Source organism: Notolabrus celidotus, chromosome 15 (assembly GCF_009762535.1).
Source record: "Notolabrus celidotus isolate fNotCel1 chromosome 15, fNotCel1.pri, whole genome shotgun sequence".
In the NCBI taxonomy this organism is placed as follows: domain Eukaryota; kingdom Metazoa; phylum Chordata; class Actinopteri; order Labriformes; family Labridae; genus Notolabrus; species Notolabrus celidotus.
In genome coordinates this window covers 4,355,844-4,374,114 of record NC_048286.1, presented here as the reverse complement: position 1 = coordinate 4,374,114, position 18,271 = coordinate 4,355,844, and the positions used below count along the sequence as shown (strand labels likewise).

The 18,271-nt window shown below is 42.3% G+C and overlaps 1 protein-coding gene across 2 annotated transcripts in view; it reads right to left on the bottom strand.

The window, feature by feature from the left end:
* Nucleotides 1-1,668: 1,668 nt before the first annotated feature.
* Nucleotides 1,669-18,271, bottom strand: part of LOC117826405 (zinc finger E-box-binding homeobox 1-like) — a 108,305-nt gene continuing 91,702 nt past the window's right edge. Inside the window, exons 3-8 of one of the 2 annotated variants that reach the window (XM_034702425.1) lie at nucleotides 17,034-17,213; nucleotides 16,719-16,921; nucleotides 11,895-11,997; nucleotides 8,518-10,292; nucleotides 8,071-8,251; nucleotides 1,669-6,666 (exon numbers count right to left, since the gene is read on the bottom strand). In XM_034702425.1, the coding sequence (XP_034558316.1) occupies nucleotides 4,889-6,666; nucleotides 8,071-8,251; nucleotides 8,518-10,292; nucleotides 11,895-11,997; nucleotides 16,719-16,921; nucleotides 17,034-17,213 (4,220 nt within the window). In that variant the 3' untranslated portion in view covers nucleotides 1,669-4,888. Of the gene's footprint in view, nucleotides 6,667-8,070; nucleotides 8,252-8,517; nucleotides 10,293-11,894; nucleotides 12,013-16,718; nucleotides 16,922-17,033; nucleotides 17,214-18,271 lie in introns of both variants that reach the window. The other variant, XM_034702424.1, reaches the window with a different exon arrangement.

The window sequence follows — 18,271 nt, the reverse complement described above, 5'->3', positions numbered from 1 at the left end:
AATGATAAGTGCATGTTTCTGCTCTTAAAGTACACTACCAGTTAAAAGTTTGGAAACACCTTCTCATTCAAGGGTTTGTATTTATTGTAATGATTGTAAACACTGTAGATTAATACTGAAGACATCAAAACTATGAAAGAACATATATGGAATTAATGAAAGAACAAAAAAGTGTTAAACAAAGCAGAATCTGTTTTATATTTTAGATTCTGTAAAGTAGCCCCCTTTTTCCTTCATGACAGCTTTGCACACTCTTGGTATTCTCTCAGTCTGCTTCATGAAGTGGTCTCCTGGAATGGTTTCTAATGAACATGAGCCTTGTCAAGAGTTCATTTGTAGAATGACTTGTCTTCTTAATGTGTTTGAGACCATCAGTTGTGTTGTTCAGAGGTAGGGTTAGTACACAATGGATAGCCCTATTTGACTACTGTTGTAATCCAGATTATGGCAAAACCAGATTATTTCATAGTTTTGATGTCTTCAGTATTAATCTACAATGTTGAAAATAATTAAAATAAATACACTTTTCACTGGTAGTGTTACTTTTCCTGTAGTGTTGGATGGTCTTTGAGCACCACCTAGTGGCATATTATTTAATTACACTGGATTAAAACAGAAAAACCTACCCTGTAAGAGTCTGCAGAGAAGTTTCAATGTTTCACAGTATCTCTCAGTCGCTAAAACACTAAACCCGATTGTCTGAACCAAATTTCTTATCAGCCTGAACCCATGTATTGAATCAGTCACTCTTTTAGCAAAACCATCAGCACTTTTCACCTGTTAGACAGAACTCCAAACACACTCTCACTCACTAAAACACATGTTGCACTGTGATGCTCTTGTGTTGCATAAAGGTAAGCACAGGTAGCAACAGTGAAACACATTTGAAGCACAGGTGTCACAGCTTAAACACAACCACTCAAAACTGATCACACTTGTGGATCATGATGTGAGGAAACCAGTATAAACCAGTTCAGAGAGCACTGGTTGTTGAAGGTTGTACAATGGACAGAAATAATCTGAGAGGCAGAGGAAGAGTGCGTGTAAGAGGTGGTCGAGGAGGAAGAGGAGGGGAGCGAAATCGAGAAAGACAAAGAACAGTAACTTATATTTGTGTTTACTTTATTTTTACTGGATATAGGTGCTCAATTCAAAGAGGATTTATGTTTAGCCTACTGTGATGAATAAACATTATTTCTCCAGCTTCATGTCCTGATGTGTTTTCAGTGTTTTGATGTAGTGTGTAATGACTGCTCAGTATTGTTTTTAATTTTGATTGACTCGGGGTATGATCTGACAACATTGTTTGGTTTTGCAGGAGGAGTCAGAGGTTTGGTGAATGTAGCTTGAGAAAAGTGTGGTGGATGTTAAGAAATGTGTTTTAGCAATTGAGAAATACTGAAATTACATCGTTTGAACAAAATATTCTTATCTTATGAAGTAAAGATGTCCAGATTTGTAAACTTACATACTTTTTGTTTCATAAGAAAGTCAAAGTTCAGGAAGTTTTCAATTTATTTTTGCTCTTTTTTAATTCTCAGTTTTTCCAAGTATTCTTTCTAAATGTGTAAACTCAAATTTTTGGACGATTCTTCCTGCTTAAGAAACATTCAACATGAGTAGGTTTATAGAGTGTAAGGCGATGGAGTAAAGCAAGAGACTCAGACGTGCTTTCGTATATTTTATTGTGATGGGGAGTCATAAAAATGGAGCAAAACTAAAATAAAAACAATACAAAAAGACAGTGGATTTACAAAGGGTGAGGACAGAACGATCGATATGCAGCCTTCGACAGTACGATGAACGAGTTGGCACAGAACGGAAAAACAGGGCGGAGGGATGATCTAAATTTGGCTTTGAAATAAAAAGGGGAGGAGGAACGGCTTCATAACAAGATCCTTCAGGAAAACGGCAACGACTCATGCTTTTAAAATCACAGAGTTTTAGAATTCAGTAGCTTCATAACGACGCAAAGAGCGGATGCACATGTAACAGTTTCTAATTCTCAATTCATTCCTGGCTTTTTTTTTTTGTCTTATTTTCTAGCTCAAACAGAAGTCTGCTTTACAGAATACATGTTTTATCTTTTTATATTTTTTTGTTGAACAAACTTCAGCTCCCAGAACCACACGTTGGGCTTTTTCTGTTTGTCTTGAGATTATTTTTCATACTAAAATATATTATTGTATCAATTCAAACTACATTAATGTACACTACAATGTGTAATAAATAACCATAAAAGAAAATATAAAAATAAGACACATAAATATCAAAAGTCTTCTAAAAACTAAACAGGTACATTTTTTTAATCTGTGAAAAGGGTTCTAATACTGCCATTGTTGAAAAAAAACAAAAACATACAGAGGACAAACAACTTTAAACAGACTAATATTAAAACACTGCTCAGTAAAACCAAGTGAAACACCTTCATCAGAGACCACATTCACCTGCGTTTGTTACCTGAAGTGCGGGACAGCGTGCCACAAAGGATCCTCTTTAAACTTTCTGAAAACGAGTGCAGACGTCTGAACAACCTCAGAATGTTACTGTGAAATCCTTCCACATCTCATGTCCTTCAAATGACCTCCGTTTGAAGATTTGGATTTCTTTCTGAGCCGATTGGATGAATTTGCCTTTGAATTATTTCATCTGAACATTTTCTGTTCCTTAGCAGTCATGTAAACATCTTTAAATCCATTTTTAAACACATGTAAGACGCTGATTATTTCAAGTTTAAAAGGCATTTCATATCCACAGGTAAACTCTAATTTTTCACTTCAAATCTTTCAAACTGTGGCTCAAAAGCAGAAACTTCTGAACGCTGATGAGGAACTGCAACTGTGCCGGACTCCATACCTACAGATGAATGGTTGAAGAACTAATTTTCAGACTTTATAAGATCATACAAGTCGAATACATGTGTCATCATAAGGACAGAGTGGAAGTTTGTGTACAGTCATTAAAGCTCCTGTGAGGAACTTTCGCTTTGAGTTGATTTTGGCGCCCCCTTGTGACCGTCTTTGCTGATTTTGTCCTCTACATGTGCAAGTAATGTTTCCCGACGAGAGAATCTTCTGTTGCATTCTTTCAAATGTGAACGAATCACTCACTCTGAAGAAAAAGTAAAAAAAAAGCTAGCTTCAGCGTGTTTTTTAAAGTCTGGTCTGACACCTACCCCCCTCACAGCGGTTATGAACATTAAAAATCACAGCATGGAAATCGTCCGTCTTGAGACGGATAGTCTTGTTTGCTTTTGTAAGTCATAAAAAAGCATCCTTGTTGACTTTGACGCCGTTTCATAGCCGGACAAAAACTCCTCACTGGAGCTTTAAAGCCGAGAGGATGGACGATTATTGATAACCATTTCATTTCATCAGTTTTAGCTTCTTCTTTATTGTTTCATAGTTTTTAAAATGAGGGCTGTCTTCCTTTAAAACTCCTGTGAGGATTTTTAGACTGAAATAAAGGCTTCCTTTGGATCTACAAAAGCAAACAAGTCAGTCATTTTTAGAGTCTGTAACCATCGTGAGGAGGGAAGGTGTCAGACGAGGAGACTCACAGCACACTGATGAACTTTTAAAATCTTTTTTACTGCAGATATTCACAGATATACATTTCACTAATAAAAAGACGGCATGATAACACTTGATGTCAAAAAACACTACTTACATATGTACAGGAGGATGCAGGAGGTATCACTTTGTCCACATGGGGGCGCCGTAATCAATCAACTAAACCCTGATTTCACAGTAAGTCTCCTTCCTTCAGTGATTGTGGCATAAATCAGCTGTTCTGTGCAAGTCGACAAACATCAGTCAATGTGGGTCTCTTTAAGTAACAGAGGGACATAATACTGGCTACATGTGAGAAGAAGAAATAATAACACTGTTCAATGGCACTTTTAACAGCACACAGGTCTTGCATAAGGCTGGAGGCATCGGGGTGGAGCGGGAGACAGCCCCGCCCCTTCACGTACAGTATGACTTCATATATATAGATAGATAAGCTAATAACACTGAAACACTGAGAACATAAGTCAACCAAAGTAACGAGAAGCTCGGTAAGAATGGGTGCGTGTGTTTTGCGACACAGCTGAACCCGGCGAGGTGGAGTCTGCTTCACCTGGGGGGGGGGGGGACTCCACTCGCTCAGGCTACACCGGGATTCAAAACACAGGCGCCTTGATGCTGGCTTTGAGGTTGTGACTCTACCTTCCCTGATTGGACAAATTTGGTTATGGCGTTCAGAAGCCACGCCCCCGACTCCCCGTCCCGCCCACAACCCTCCCCAAGAATCCTTTGTTTTCTTTAAGGCTAACAGTCAAACTGAAAACAAAGGTAATGCTAGCTAGCTAACACTAACACGGACAACATCTCGCTAGCTAGTGTACGTTTATAACACTGAAGGGCATACGATGCATGAGGCATGTATCCGTAGGTAAACCAGGAATACTGTAGTGCAGAGGTTTTTGTTCGTAGAACTCAATAAAATACTGATTTAGGAAACTTCATTGGCAATAAAAAGGTATAGAAATCTTTCTCATCTTTACAGGTTAAAATGTTTTCAAAGGAGAACAAGATTAGTAACACTGACCAAATGAAAACAAACAAACAATAAAAACAACCTGGGATGTCTCAGTAACAAGTCTAACAAGTTGAAGGGTGAGTTCAGCTTTAAAATCTGGACTTCTATAAACACTTTTTAACACTGATATTTTCATTTCCACAAGAAAAAAAAAGTCTGTTTTTTTTCTGTTTTCAAGTTCAGGCACACCTGGAGTTTGTACACAGTAGTGGACCGATAGATTCAGGCAACCGCCGCACATTTAGGACTTCTCTGCGGTTTTGTCTTAGTGAACTCGAGGTCGTCGAGTTTCAGATCGGAACTGTTATTTGGCGTTTGGCGTCACTTCGTCTGTAGGATCGCTGACGTCTGTCGTCACTTCATGTGTAGGATCGCTGACGCCTGTCGTCACTTCATCTGTAGGATCGCTGACGTCTGTCGTCACTTCATCTGTAGGATCTGCGATGTCTGTCGTCACTTCATCTGTAGGATCTGCGATGTCTGTCGTCACTTCACCTGTAGGATCTGCGATGTCTGCCGTCTCTTCCTCCATGGCTTCAGTGACATCCATCCTCTCTTCCTCTGAAGGTTCGGTGATGTTTGTCGTCTCTTCCTCTGAAGGTGCAGTAATGTCTTTCATCTCCTCTTCCGTAGGCTTGACAATACTTTTCGCATCTTCCTGCGTAAGTTCGCTGATGTTCGTCACCTCTTCCTCCGTAGGTTTGGCAAGGTTTGTCGCCTCTTCCTCTGCAGATTCAGTGTTGCTTGTCATCTCGTCCTCTGTAGGTTTGACATTTGTTGTTTCTTCCTTCGTAGCTTTGAGGTTTTTCTTCTCTTCCTCTACAGATTTGGCGATCTTTATTGTCTCTCCCTCAGAAGTTTTGACGTTTGTCGTGTCTTCCTCCGCAGGTTTGGCGAGGTTTATCGTCTCTTCCTCCATAGATTCAGTGGTGCTGGCCATCTCTTCCTCTGTAGTTTCGATGTTGTTCTTCTTTTCCTCTACAGATTCAGCGATCTTCGTTGTCTCTTCCTCTGTCAATTCAATCTTTTTCTTCTCTTCGTCTACGGATTCGGGGATCTTTGTCTTGCCTTCCTCTGTAGGTTTGACGTTTGGCGTCTCTTCTACTGTAGGTTTTACAAGGTTTGTCGACTCTTCTTCCATAGATTCAGTGGTGCTGGACGTCTCTTCCTCCGTAGCTTTGATGTTTTTCTTCTCTTCCTCTATGGACTTGGGGATCTTTGTCACCTCTTCCTCCATAGGTTTGACATTTGTTGTCTCTTCCTCCTTAGGTTTGGAGAGGTTTAATGTCTCTTCCTCCATAGATTCAGTGGTGTTGGTCGTCTCTTCCTCCATAGGTTGGACGTTTTTCTTCTCTTTCTCGACCGATGTGTCTTCCTCTGTAGCTTTTACATCTGTCTTCTTCTCCTCCACAGATTTGTTGATCTTTGTGGTGTCTCTTTCCGTGCCAGCCTCTTTGACACCTTTATCAGTTTCTGCTACACAGTCTGCACTTTTGTCTTTATTCACACTCGCCTCCTTTCCTCCACCTGTTCCCTCCGTGTCCTCCACCATCATGTGATCTTCCTGTAGCTCCACCTCAACAACATCATAAGTCAACTCCATTTCCGCCCGTCTTCTTTGTTCCTCTTCATCCATGTCTTCATCATCCTCGTCCTCCTCGTCGTCGTCGTCGTCCTCAAAGTTCCCCTCGTAGATCTCACACTCGCCGTCGTCGACCTGAATGACCCGGATGTCGTCCATGCACATGGCCTCGTCGTCGTCCTCTTCCTCGCTCTCTCTCTCGTCTGAGTCTGGCTGAGAGGGCGGGGTGGTCGTCCGGCTGTCCGACTGCAGTCCTTCCCCGGGTCTGATGATCTCCACCCGGACCCCGTGTGGATCCTGGTCAGGTCTCAGGCCGTCCTTCTTGCAGTAGGAGTAGCGGTGGTTCATGTGCTGGGAGTACGAGCCGGAGTGAGAGAAACGCTTTCCGCACTTGTCACACTGGTAGGGTTTCTCCCCGGAGTGCAGCCTGGTGTGTTCGATCAGGTGGTGCTTGTGTTTGAAGGCCTTGTTGCAGACCGGACACTCGTGAGGACGTTTTCCTGCAGAAGACAGAACAGAGAGTCAGACCGGGACACATGCTGCAATGCAAAATAACCTAAACTGCAAAGAACCGTCAGACTGAACGTAACTATATCTTAAAATTTACTGCAGAAAGGTGATTTTAGGATTTATTAAGTAAATATGTAGGAAAAGGACAGCAGCGAAGCATTCCTGTTTTTTCTCTTTCTTTAAGTCTCTTGCAAAAACAGGAAGAGCGTCACAGAAAAACTTTCTTACTGACTCGCTAACTTTCCCCAGGACCGGTCCAATAACTTTCCCCAGGACCGGTCCACTAACTATCCCCAGGACCGGTTCACTAACTATCCCCAGGACCGCTTCACTAACTTCCCTCAGGACCTGTTCACTAACTTTCCCCAGGACCGGTCCACTAACTTTCCCCAGGACCGGTCCACTAACTATCCCCAGGACCGCTTCACTAACTTCCCTCAGGACCGGTCCACTAACTTTCCCCAGGACCGTTACACTAACTATCCCCAGGACCGCTTCACTAACTTCCCCCAGGACCGGTTCACTAACTATCCCCAGGACCGCTTCAATAACTTCCCTCAGGACCGCTTCACTAACTGTCCCCAGGACCGGTTCACTAACTATCCCCAGGACCGCTTCATTAACTTCCCTCAGGACCGCTTCACTAACTTCCCTCAGGACCGGTTCACTAACTTTCCTCAGGACCGGTTCACTAACTCTCCTCAGAACCAGTTCACTAACTTTCCTCAGGACCGGTTCACTAACTCTCCTCAGGACCGGTTCACTAACTTTCCTCAAACAGCTCAGAGTTTAGACAAACAGCTCCGTCTGACACCCGGAGCCGAGCTCCCCTGCGTGAACATACTACACTTCAGCCTCCTCTGCTCCAGGCGTCCCATGGTCCTGATGCCCCAGAGACTACGGAGTGATAAAACTAATAAATGATAGAAGTTCTGATTCTGAAGTATTTTGTGACTCAGCACTCAGAGACCATTGTAAATGAATCATTTTCAGATTCTGGAGTTTTTATGTCTTTAGATTCAGAGTCAGACGGCTCAAACATGCAGGCTGTGAACTCTCTCTTGACCCGTCAATCAAAGAGTTAGGCCACGCCCACACAGTCCTGAAAAATGCTCTGACCAGTAAAATAAGATGTTTTGAGTTTTTTCAGAGTTATGGATGCTTATTTTCACTCGTATTTTTGTTGAAACTTGATTACACATTACTTTTTGATATTGTATCAGAATTTAAATATTCCATTTACATTTCCAGAGGCTTTAAAAGTCAGATAATTTTTATACACTCTGAAAAAATCCGGTCTCATCTCTCTATGATAACTTATGTCACATCATTTGAGCTGTTTATTTACAGAACAGCTGTAACGATTCAAAGAGCGCTGACGTCACATATCATACCTGTGTGCTCATATTTGTGCCTGATCAGGGAGCTGGTCTTGTGGAAGACTTTGTGGCACAGGTCGCAGGCGTAGACGCCCTTCCCTATCCGAGGCCTCTTGGCCTGAACAGCCGAGTCTGGGTCCGTGCTGTCGTCCGCCAGGGCGCCGCAGTCAGAGCTGATGTCCAGCTTCTTCTCCTTCTGTGAGAGGAAGAATGAGAGGTTTGTGTGAGAGTGAGTGTTAACGGTTCAGTCTGTTCCTTTGAGTGAGTTCCATGTGGCGATATTACTTCAGTGGCTGCAGAGGAGCTGACAGAAGAAACATGGATGCTACAAACTCAGATCAGGTAATGAAACGCTCAAATGTGCTTCCTGGAATAACCTTAATCCAAGTTTACTGGATGACCTTCTGACTTTTTATTTTGCTTTCAAAGACAGTTTAAGTAAATCGGTTCAAAGCGACCTACCTTGTGTCCATTGAGCACGACCGTCTTCGCTCCAGTGGCATTGCTGGCTGTAGTGGCGTAGGTGTAGGTGAGCTGGGGGATGAGGATGGTGCGCTTGGTCGTGGTGTTGATGGCGCTGAGGCAGCCCATGGTGCCCTGACCGGCAATGGCCACCAGCGTGGGGAGCTGTGCCGCAGACACGATGTTGACAGGTCTCCCAGTCTGAGGCGTGGTGACGTAGATAGTTCGACCCTCGAACTGCTCCTTCCGCAGACAGGTCAGGTTCAGGGGCTGCTCCTGCTGCTTGGCGGGCGGCATTTTAGTTTCTGATGTCGCTGCGATATGTTTGGGAACAGACAGATCCAGCGGCTCGGCCTGGGAGTCCACGGCCTCTGGGTCTTCGGGCTCCGTCTTAACGATGACGAGGTCTCCGTTGAGGTTTAGTGGTGAACAGTCTGACAGAGAAGTGCTGCTGGACTCTGCTGAGGCTTCATCGGACATATTAAGGGAGTCGCCTTCCTCTGGCTCAGAGGAACGGGACTTTGTGATTCTAGCTTTCGAGAACACTGCTGTAGCCTTATTGCAGTGTTTATGCACATTTTTCCCAGAGTTCATCTTGGCAAACCACTTCCTGACCACATGGATGGGGATGCTGACAGCCTCTGAGACCTTCACCAGCTCCTCTTCGCTGGGGTTGGCTTTGGAGGCATAGTGGGCTTTCAGGAGCGAGAGGGGATCGTCTACAGGCTGCTCCTCCAGCGTCACCCCCGCCTCACTCAGCAGGTCGGCAAACGAGGGATCCAAAGCGGCCGAGTCGACGGCCTCCCCGTTGGCTGCTTTGCGGTGCTGCAGGAGGTGCAGCGCCTCCAGGTGGTCGGGACAGTCGTCACACAGTAAACACGAGCTGGAGCTGTTCACTTTTGGCATCTGAGCTGTTTGTTGGACTGAAGACTTGACGCTTTTCGGCTGTGTTTGTGTGGCCGCTTCAGCCTCCATGATGGGCACCGACTCCGGCTCCATCTTTACGATGGAGAGGTCGGTCACCTCTGGGGTTGGGGATTTGTCTGTTTTGCTGGGGGTGGGGGCTGCAGGCGTGGCGACAGCGACAGGAAGGGAGGGGAGATTGTTTTTGGCAATAAGCGTTGCAGGCTGGGTGGCGGCTGCTGGGTTGATGCTGTAGTTGATGATGATCTTTGTGGTGCCGTCGTGATCCACGAAGGCGGGCAGGCTGATGATCTGCTGCTGAGGCTGCTGGACCACAATTCCCTGCTTCCCCTGCGCCACCACGCCGTTAGCTGTCCCTAGCACCTGCCTGAGCACGTTCCCGTCCATCGCCACCTTCAGCACGTTCTGCAGGTCGTTCAGATTGATGCTGATGGGCGACATCAGACCCACCGTGGGTACGACCATGGCCACACCCTGAGGCAGGGTCGCAGCTTGCACGACGGTCGGCTGCGTCGTCCCGCCGTTCACCACGCCGTTCGTACCAGTGGACGTCGTCGTCGTTGCTGCCATCACAGGCTTGCATGCAAATTCCACAGGTTCAGATTTGATCTGAGTGACGGGGAGCTGCTCCTGGAGCGGTTTGCTGTCAGTCTTCTCTTTAAGGATCATGCGGGCCGGGGCGATGGTGACCGGAATGGTCTGGTTGGGGAGCGGAGGGGATTTGATCAGAGTTCTAGGGACACCATTGGGAGGGGCAGCACCCACACACTTCTTACTGCTGATGTGGGAGCTGTAGGAGCCTGAGTGGGAGAAGCGCTTCTTACAGTTTGAGCATTCGTACGGTTTCTCACCTGCAGGGGGAGCAGAGGAGAATATCAGACATGGTTATGAAGAAGCTCTTTAAGTTATCTGTGTTGACATATTTAAGTTCTCCTCTTTGTAAAGTTAAGTACTCATTAGGCTTCGGTACCGAAAACCGAGTCCGTTTTAGAAATTTCTCAGATTCATGGATTCGATAAGGAACATCCTTTCACTTCTGCTTTTCAGTTCCTAAAAGCAACATACACTACCAGTCAAAAGTTTGGACACACCTTCTCAATCAATGGTTTTTATTTATTTTAATTATTTTGAACATTGTAGATTAATACTGAAGACATCAGAACTATGAAATAATCTGGTTTTGCCATAATCTGGATTACAACAGTAGTCAAATAGGGCTATCCATTGTGTACTAAGCTTGCCTCTGAACAACACAACTGATGGTCTCAAACACATTAAGAAGGCAAGTCATTCTACAAATGAACTCTTGACAAGGCTCATGTTCATTAGAAACCATTCCAGGAGACCACTTCATGAAGCAGACTGAGAGAATACCAAGAGTGTGCAAAGCTGTCATGAAGGAAAAAGGGGGCTACTTTACAGAATCTAAAACATGAAACAGATTCTGCTTTGTTTAACACTTTTTGGTTAATTCAATAATTCCATAAATAATTCTATTCATGTGATATTAATACATTTGGAAATTTTATCAATTTTTGGTGACTTATTTGTAATAAAAGTACTAAACTGTACATGAGATTAGATTAAGTGTACTTTATTATTCCTCCATTCTTTTAGGGAAATTATTTTGTTCCAGCATCTGACAACACGGGACAGGGGAACAACAATGTACTTACATATCTAAATAAATAAATAAATAATAATAATAATAATAATAATAATAATATTAATAATAATAAACCATTAATAATAATGATGATCATAATAAATAATAATGTTGTTGTTTTTATTTAGTTTATTGTGTTTTAATCTCTCTGTGAAGTAGCATTGAGTGTTGAGAAAGGCGCTTTTAAATAAAATGTATTATCATTATTATTATAATAAAATAAATGTATAATAATAACAATAATAATAATAATGGTAAAAATAAAATATAATAAAATATAGCAAATATCACAGATATATACTCTAAGTACACTTCTATCTTATGAATAGATAGTAGAGTAAGTTATTGCATGGATAAAATTGCACTAGGTTTTTATGAACACACACACAGTATGAAAAACAGACACAGTGTGATTCAAATAATGGATGGGAAGTATTAATAAAAGAGATCCAAAGAGCTTCAGCTACCAGAGAAGTGTGTGTTTCTTTCTATTCACTTTAAGAGTCCCTACTTGTCATGTTGTCATTTGCGTTTGATGATAAATATGTTGAACCTTAAATTGAATTTATTGACAGCTACATTAAAGTCTTAAGATCCAAACTATCAGAGCTTCATGTGCTGGTGTCAGTGAGTAGATCACGTTGTGTTAGATATAACCTGCAGAAGCTGTAAAAACAAACAATAAGTAACCGTCTGAAGCAGCAAGTGGCCGGTTTAAACTTTTCCAGGCTGTGGACTGACTGTGTAATGACTGATAACGGAGGGGGTTGCTGCAGGAACAACTCACCGCTGTGAATGCGCAGGTGCTCCTTCAGGTGGTGTTTGTACTTGAAGGCCTTGGCACATTCGTTACACTTGAATTTGCGGGAACCAGGTGCTCCTCCTGTTGCCTGAGAAACGTGACGCTGTTAATAGAAATCATGAGACGTGAGTCCAAACCACAGAAATGATGCCTCCATGCTTTCATGTAAGAATTCATGGGGCTGCAGGAAAATAGAACTCTGAGTAAGAGTGCGGGTCTTTTGAATTCAAAGTTTGTAACTAATAGGGTGGTAAACGTATCAACGGGTGGAGCAGGCTTATAAAAATAATCTGTGTGGACATACAGGGATAGAAAGTGAAGCTGAGACTATAACATGTGGATTTACTGCAACGAGAGACCTTAACAGAAACATATTTCAGACTAGGGATGTTAATCAACAGTTAATCAAGTACAGATTAATTGATTGTTAGGAACTTACTCAAACACATTTTTTTGATTTGATTTTCTATAACATGGAACAAACATCATGTGGTCTTATATTTGGTTCAGCTTTCAGGGAGGTGTTTTAAGTTTAAAGCATGTTTCCATGTGAATCAGCTGCTACAGGTGATTCGCACATCAGAGACGCTCAGCTGAGGGCTGCAGCTGAGGGACAGGTCTCCACAAGCACTTTTTTTTCCTCTTTTCTGTGCCCAGTTTTTCTATTCGTTCTTATTGAGAAAAATAAGCATATGACCGTGGTCAGGTGTCAGCCAGGAGCACAACCAGGTCATAATCAGTCTGGCGGTGGAGAGAAAAAAAACGCTTGTGGAGACCTGTCACTCAGCCACAGCCCCCAGCTGAGCGTCTCCTTCAGTCGGCTGACTCACATCGAAACATGCTTTAAATGTAGAACACCTCCCTGATAGCTGAACCAAATATGAGACCACATGATGTTTTAATAGAAAATCAAAAACAAAAACATGTTTGAGTAAATTCTTAATCAATTAATCCATACTCAATTAACTGTTAACATCTCGTGTACCAAATATTGCTGCAGATTAAAACAATGCAGATATGTTTTCAAACTTTTTTGTTGCAGTCCACACCTCTGTTTTAATAACAAAACAAGGCCATAATTAATTCTTTAAAGTATAAAATTATATATTTAAATTTCACAAGGTTTGCTACAAGTGATGGGAGTCATATTCCTCTTCTATTGAATGAGAAATGCACACTTATTCTAAATATTAAAACCTGTTTTTTAAATTGTTATCGACTTGTATGAAACACAGGGTTTTACATTAGTCAGATAAAGGTTAAATATGTCTCATTGTTAAAATCGGGGATGGACAAGAGATCAAAAGCTTGGACAGTCTATTTAAAATCCTGAATATATTTGCTTAGTAAATATGATCCACTGTTATTAACACTGGAGAGTAAAAATAATAAAGTTGTCAGTAACGCCTTGCCCTCAAAACACCACCAGTGTCACCTGATCCACCTCAGACTGGTCTCCCTGGGTACACAGACATGCAGGGTTTAGTCTCATGGGAGTGGGCGTGGCTTAATCTCAGATTGGTTGGAGAATAAATAACCCGCTGCCTCTCTGTGGGTGGGTCTGTCGTCTGAAGAAGAGGAACCCCTCATGCAGAAAAAAGAGGATCTACCTTTCTGCATAGATTGTAAAATGATAACCGACATTACAAAGATATTAACATGTGTGACCAAGACACGGTTTAAGACACACAAAGGTTATAATAAAAATTATAATAATTATTACTGCACTGCACTTTTTGTTTAATTAAAACCACATAAGACAATCTGAAAGGTAAATAAAGTATTGCATATTGTTTCTTTTAATAATCGGTGCATACAGAGAGGTGCAGTCTTACCTTTCTGAGAATAAACGTGCAGATTTGACGTTTTTCGTAACAGATCACGCGCTACAATGTGGTTTTTAACCTATGAACGTGGAGGGTTACACGTTGCACGCGGTCCTAAAACAAAGTCCGAGTGTATGTATCGATTAGTTAAATCGATTGGAGTTGATCAGGATGTGAGTCGCGTGAGCTGCAGATTTAATCCGGTCTTTCTTCTGTCCTCTTAGTCTGATCCACAATAACAGGACTTAACAAAAGGTGAGCAGGCAGGTAACCACCGTGGCAGGTGAGCCATGAGGTGTGTGTGCGCCTCTCACGAGATTACGCCCCTCTCCCAACATGCAGCACGGCGTGACGTCACTGGTACCTTTATTTACTTTTTACCTTCGTCGCGCGAAAGTTTACCTGTGCGCGTGGAGGGAGGAAGTCGGCCCTGAGGATGCAACGAGATCGATATTTACACCACAGAGGTCAGAAAACTTTCAATTCAGCTTGAGTTTCTCTAATATCAGATCGAATGCTTCCCTTTGAAATGTTCCTCGTGTGTCTCAGACAGAGAGAGAGAGAGCTTTCTGCTTTTATGTCCATAAACTCTGAACTCTCTGCGAACAGTGAGCTCTCTGAGTGTTTTTAAAAGTACATTTAAGATGTACCTTTTTAATCTAGCTTTTAATTTGGAGTCATTTATTTTTAGCCCTGGACTGCATTATTATTATTAATATTTTAATTATGATTTGAATCATTGCTTTACCATTTATGCATCTTATTTAATCATCTATTCATCTATTTTATTCCCTGTATTCATCTGATCTTGTTAATGCAACCTTATTTTTAACATTTCTTTCCACTATTACTTATTTTATTAATTTTACTGTATTGATTTATTTTATTTTATTTTTAAGTATTTTATTTATAATTTTACCATTGCTGTTGTTTTCTGTCTCTCTGTTATTCTATGAAGTACTTTGGGCTGCATGTTTATATATATATGAAAGGTGATGTATAAATAAAGTTGAGTTGAGATTTTGCTGAGTGAAAAAAAATTCACTCACAGTTCAAATCAAATAAAACACGTCATATATTTAATAATTTAGAGAAAGCTGAAGCTAGGTCTACCTCTGAGAACGTGTTGAATCAGCGCTTCTTATCTTTGCAGCCTGTATTGATTCCATCACAGGAAGCGCTCTGGCTGACACCGACCAATCACAAGCCGCGTAGCAACACTCATAATGGCGTCCCAATACAATCTCCTTATTCTGCTAAATTAGTGATTTAGGGTTTATTTCAAAAGAATTTTAATTAATGTTTTATGTGCAGAGGACTTCATAGACTGAACATGTGCAGTCTGCAGAGCTCATTTGATCGTGATTGGAACATGAGGTTGTGTTTTGGGCCCGGTGTTGTTCACTGTGTACATTAATGCTGTTGTTTCCACTTTGAACGGTTGTCATGCTGCTCTTTGTGCAGATGATGCTATTGTTTATTGCATTGCAGATTCTGTACAATTTGCAATTTGCCTTTAATAATCTTCAACATTCACTCATCAATCTTAAACAGAAAAATTCATTATGAAAATGTGTAAGTCTACTGTACAAAAGGCCGTCACATCAGAGGTGGTGGTCTGTGGCATACAGAGCCAGAGTGTGTTCACTCTGTCCACTATCTGACACGGGCACGCGCTGGATACCTGACGTGGGAGCGCACAGCAGAGGAAAAAAAGAGTGCAGCAACCATATACAGCAGGGGCGTCAAACTCATTTCAGTTGAGGGGCCACATACAGCCCAAGTTGATCTGAAGTGGGCTTGACCAGTAAAATCATAACTTAATAACCTATAAATAACGGCGACTCTACATTTCTCCCTTTGTTTAGTGTAAAAAAGTACAAGTACATTCTGAAAATGTTCACATTCATGAACTATATTTTTACAGAAACAGCTGTTGTGTTTTCCACCAGGATGAGTCTCATAGTGGGCCGAATATTTTACTCTTTAAGCCCTGAAACCTGCTGTGAACACACCATACCTAGTCTGACAGAGTATAATGTTTACCGCAAAAGAACAGAGGTTATAATAATGAAGAAGGTAAAGTTGATTAATGTGAACCCCTCAGTTCCAGCATGAACAGTTTGCTTGCTGGACAGTGTTGTATGCAGGGGTGTAGTGCTAGTGTTAGTAGTTAGTGGATCATCTTATAGTGCTTTAAAAAGTCTGCATGAATCTCAACTGGATTATGCAAACAGCAGGTCATCTATTTTCTCACTTTGAGAAAAAATGTCCCGGAGCCCCGTTCAGGGCGCTCCGTCAGCACTATGATTTTATGATTTTATGTGACCCCCATAGGACGAATTTGAAATAGTAGTTACTTTTATTAGAAAATTGAATTTAATGTCTTCTCTGTCATTTTTTCACTTTGCAAAGTCGTTCCGTGGGGATTGGAACCTCTGGGGGGGCAGGTTTGACAGCCCTGATATACAGTCTATAGCAGCGACAGTGAGTATATTAACGGTTGTGTGGACAGACTAATTAACAACTGCGGTGACGGACGAAGTTTGCGTACATCTTTGGAAATGTGAGTTATGTGTTTATTTGTGCTGTTAGTATATCGGTTTGTTTATATTTGTATCATGAGGAAGAATATTTGAGTTAATTATTAGTTCTTTGGTTGGCCTGAGGCACTTGTGAGAAAAATAGCAACAGGAATTGGGCTAACAGAGGATACATGGTCCACATCTGTGTAGATTTAAAACCCAAAATGAAAAAACCTCATCTGTCGGACTCAAAACATCAAATTATAAGAAAACTTTTCAACCTTAAATTGAATAGTTTTCCTTTAAATATCTGTAACAATTAAAATACCTCACAAGTTCCCTGCAACAGCCCTAGATCACGGCTTTAAAAGGTCTGACGCACCATCCTGCAGCTTAAAACCCCTCATGACTTGCACACCAACAGACTTCCGTGATGCGTTCAGGTGCGCCGCTCTTACCGGCTCCCTGTTGTTCCTGTGGTGGGTCATGTGCCTCTCCAGCTGCGAGCGATAGGTGAAGGTGTAGCTGCAGTGCGAGCAGCTGTAGTTGTCGTCGCTGGTCTCATGGCGGTACTTGATGTGCTCCTTCAGCGAGGCGTTGCGCTTGTAGCCGCGGGAGCAGTACGGGCAAATGTGGAGCTGGGGGAAGGTGTCCGGTGTGCCTGTGAGGGAGACGACAGAGGGGGTCACGGCGAGGTCATGGACGGATATGGAACAGTGTCTTTGGTTTCGATACAAGATAAGTATTAGCATGTTCGGATATGTTTATTTTACCGTTTTCATCAGCGCCTCCCGTCTCCGCTGGACTCTGCTCGTCCTCGGGGGCTTCAGGGTAGATGACGGCTGTGTCCCCCTGCTGGAGAATCTCCTCCACCAGAGTGTCCTTCACCACCCCGTCTTCCTCTTCCTCTTCTTCTTCTTCCTCTTCTTCTTCTGACACACACTCCTCCTTCACTAAAACACACACACAAATGCAGAGTTAAGGATGAGGAATTGTTCTACCAGAATGCTGGGTGCTGTTCTGCAGCATCACCACTAGAGGGCAGCAGAGAGCTTTATAATGATTCCTTAGGACTGTGTTTGCTCCTGTTTTGAATCATGAGACGCAGTTCTACACATTTTCTGCAGCGTCTGAAGTTTAAATGTTTAAAGTCAGAGCTTGCAGAGAGAAAGTGCACACAACAGAGGAGGAAACGTTTAAAAAAGACACAAAATGGCTTAAAACGCCTTTTAAAGACTCAATTTCTGTTTTTATAACTCAGAAAAAAATCCACCAGTCCTACTGTTGATGCCTTTTAATGATCAGGCTGATGCTTGTATCATTAAAGAGTGTGCTGTGAAATATAGAAACTGAAGCAGCAGATTTTGACAGCTAGACATTATTAATATCAAACTATTCACAGCTTTAAAGGCAGGGATACATCTGTTTTAAGAGGACTGTAGTTAGTTGAATTTTGGCATGCAGGCCGCTGACTCTGCAGGTTCCAAAGCTGCTTTCTCCGTTTTTATCCGACGATCCTTTTCACAGGTAAAGTCCACGCTTCCATCCACAAAAACTTCCACTTTCAAGTGTGTTTCTTTTTTACCTTGTAGTGGTAATTTGACTTGGTCAACTTTACAAAACTCAAATCAAAAACCTGCCACGGGACAAGGGGGAGAGTGGATCGTACATGGTGTCCAAAGATTGCCAATGTTCAGCCAAGTATTCAGTATTTTGGTGGTTTATTGTACAACAAAGAAAAAAGGCTTCTCTCAAACAATAGCGTCTAAAGGTGATTTTCGACTGGAGGAACTTTACCCCAGAACTAGGGACTACTCATAAACTACGTGTGTTTTAACAGGTGGACCCAGGGTCTAAATTCAGTTCAGGGTTAGATAATCTCCCCCATAAAAAGCCCCTGCTAGAGAGGTAGTACTTTTCAAAGGTCCCAGGACTTTCGGGGGGCAGGGCCTGCAATGCTGAACATGTCTGATTGGTAGATTAACCGCAGTGTTTTTATTCCGCCCGCCGT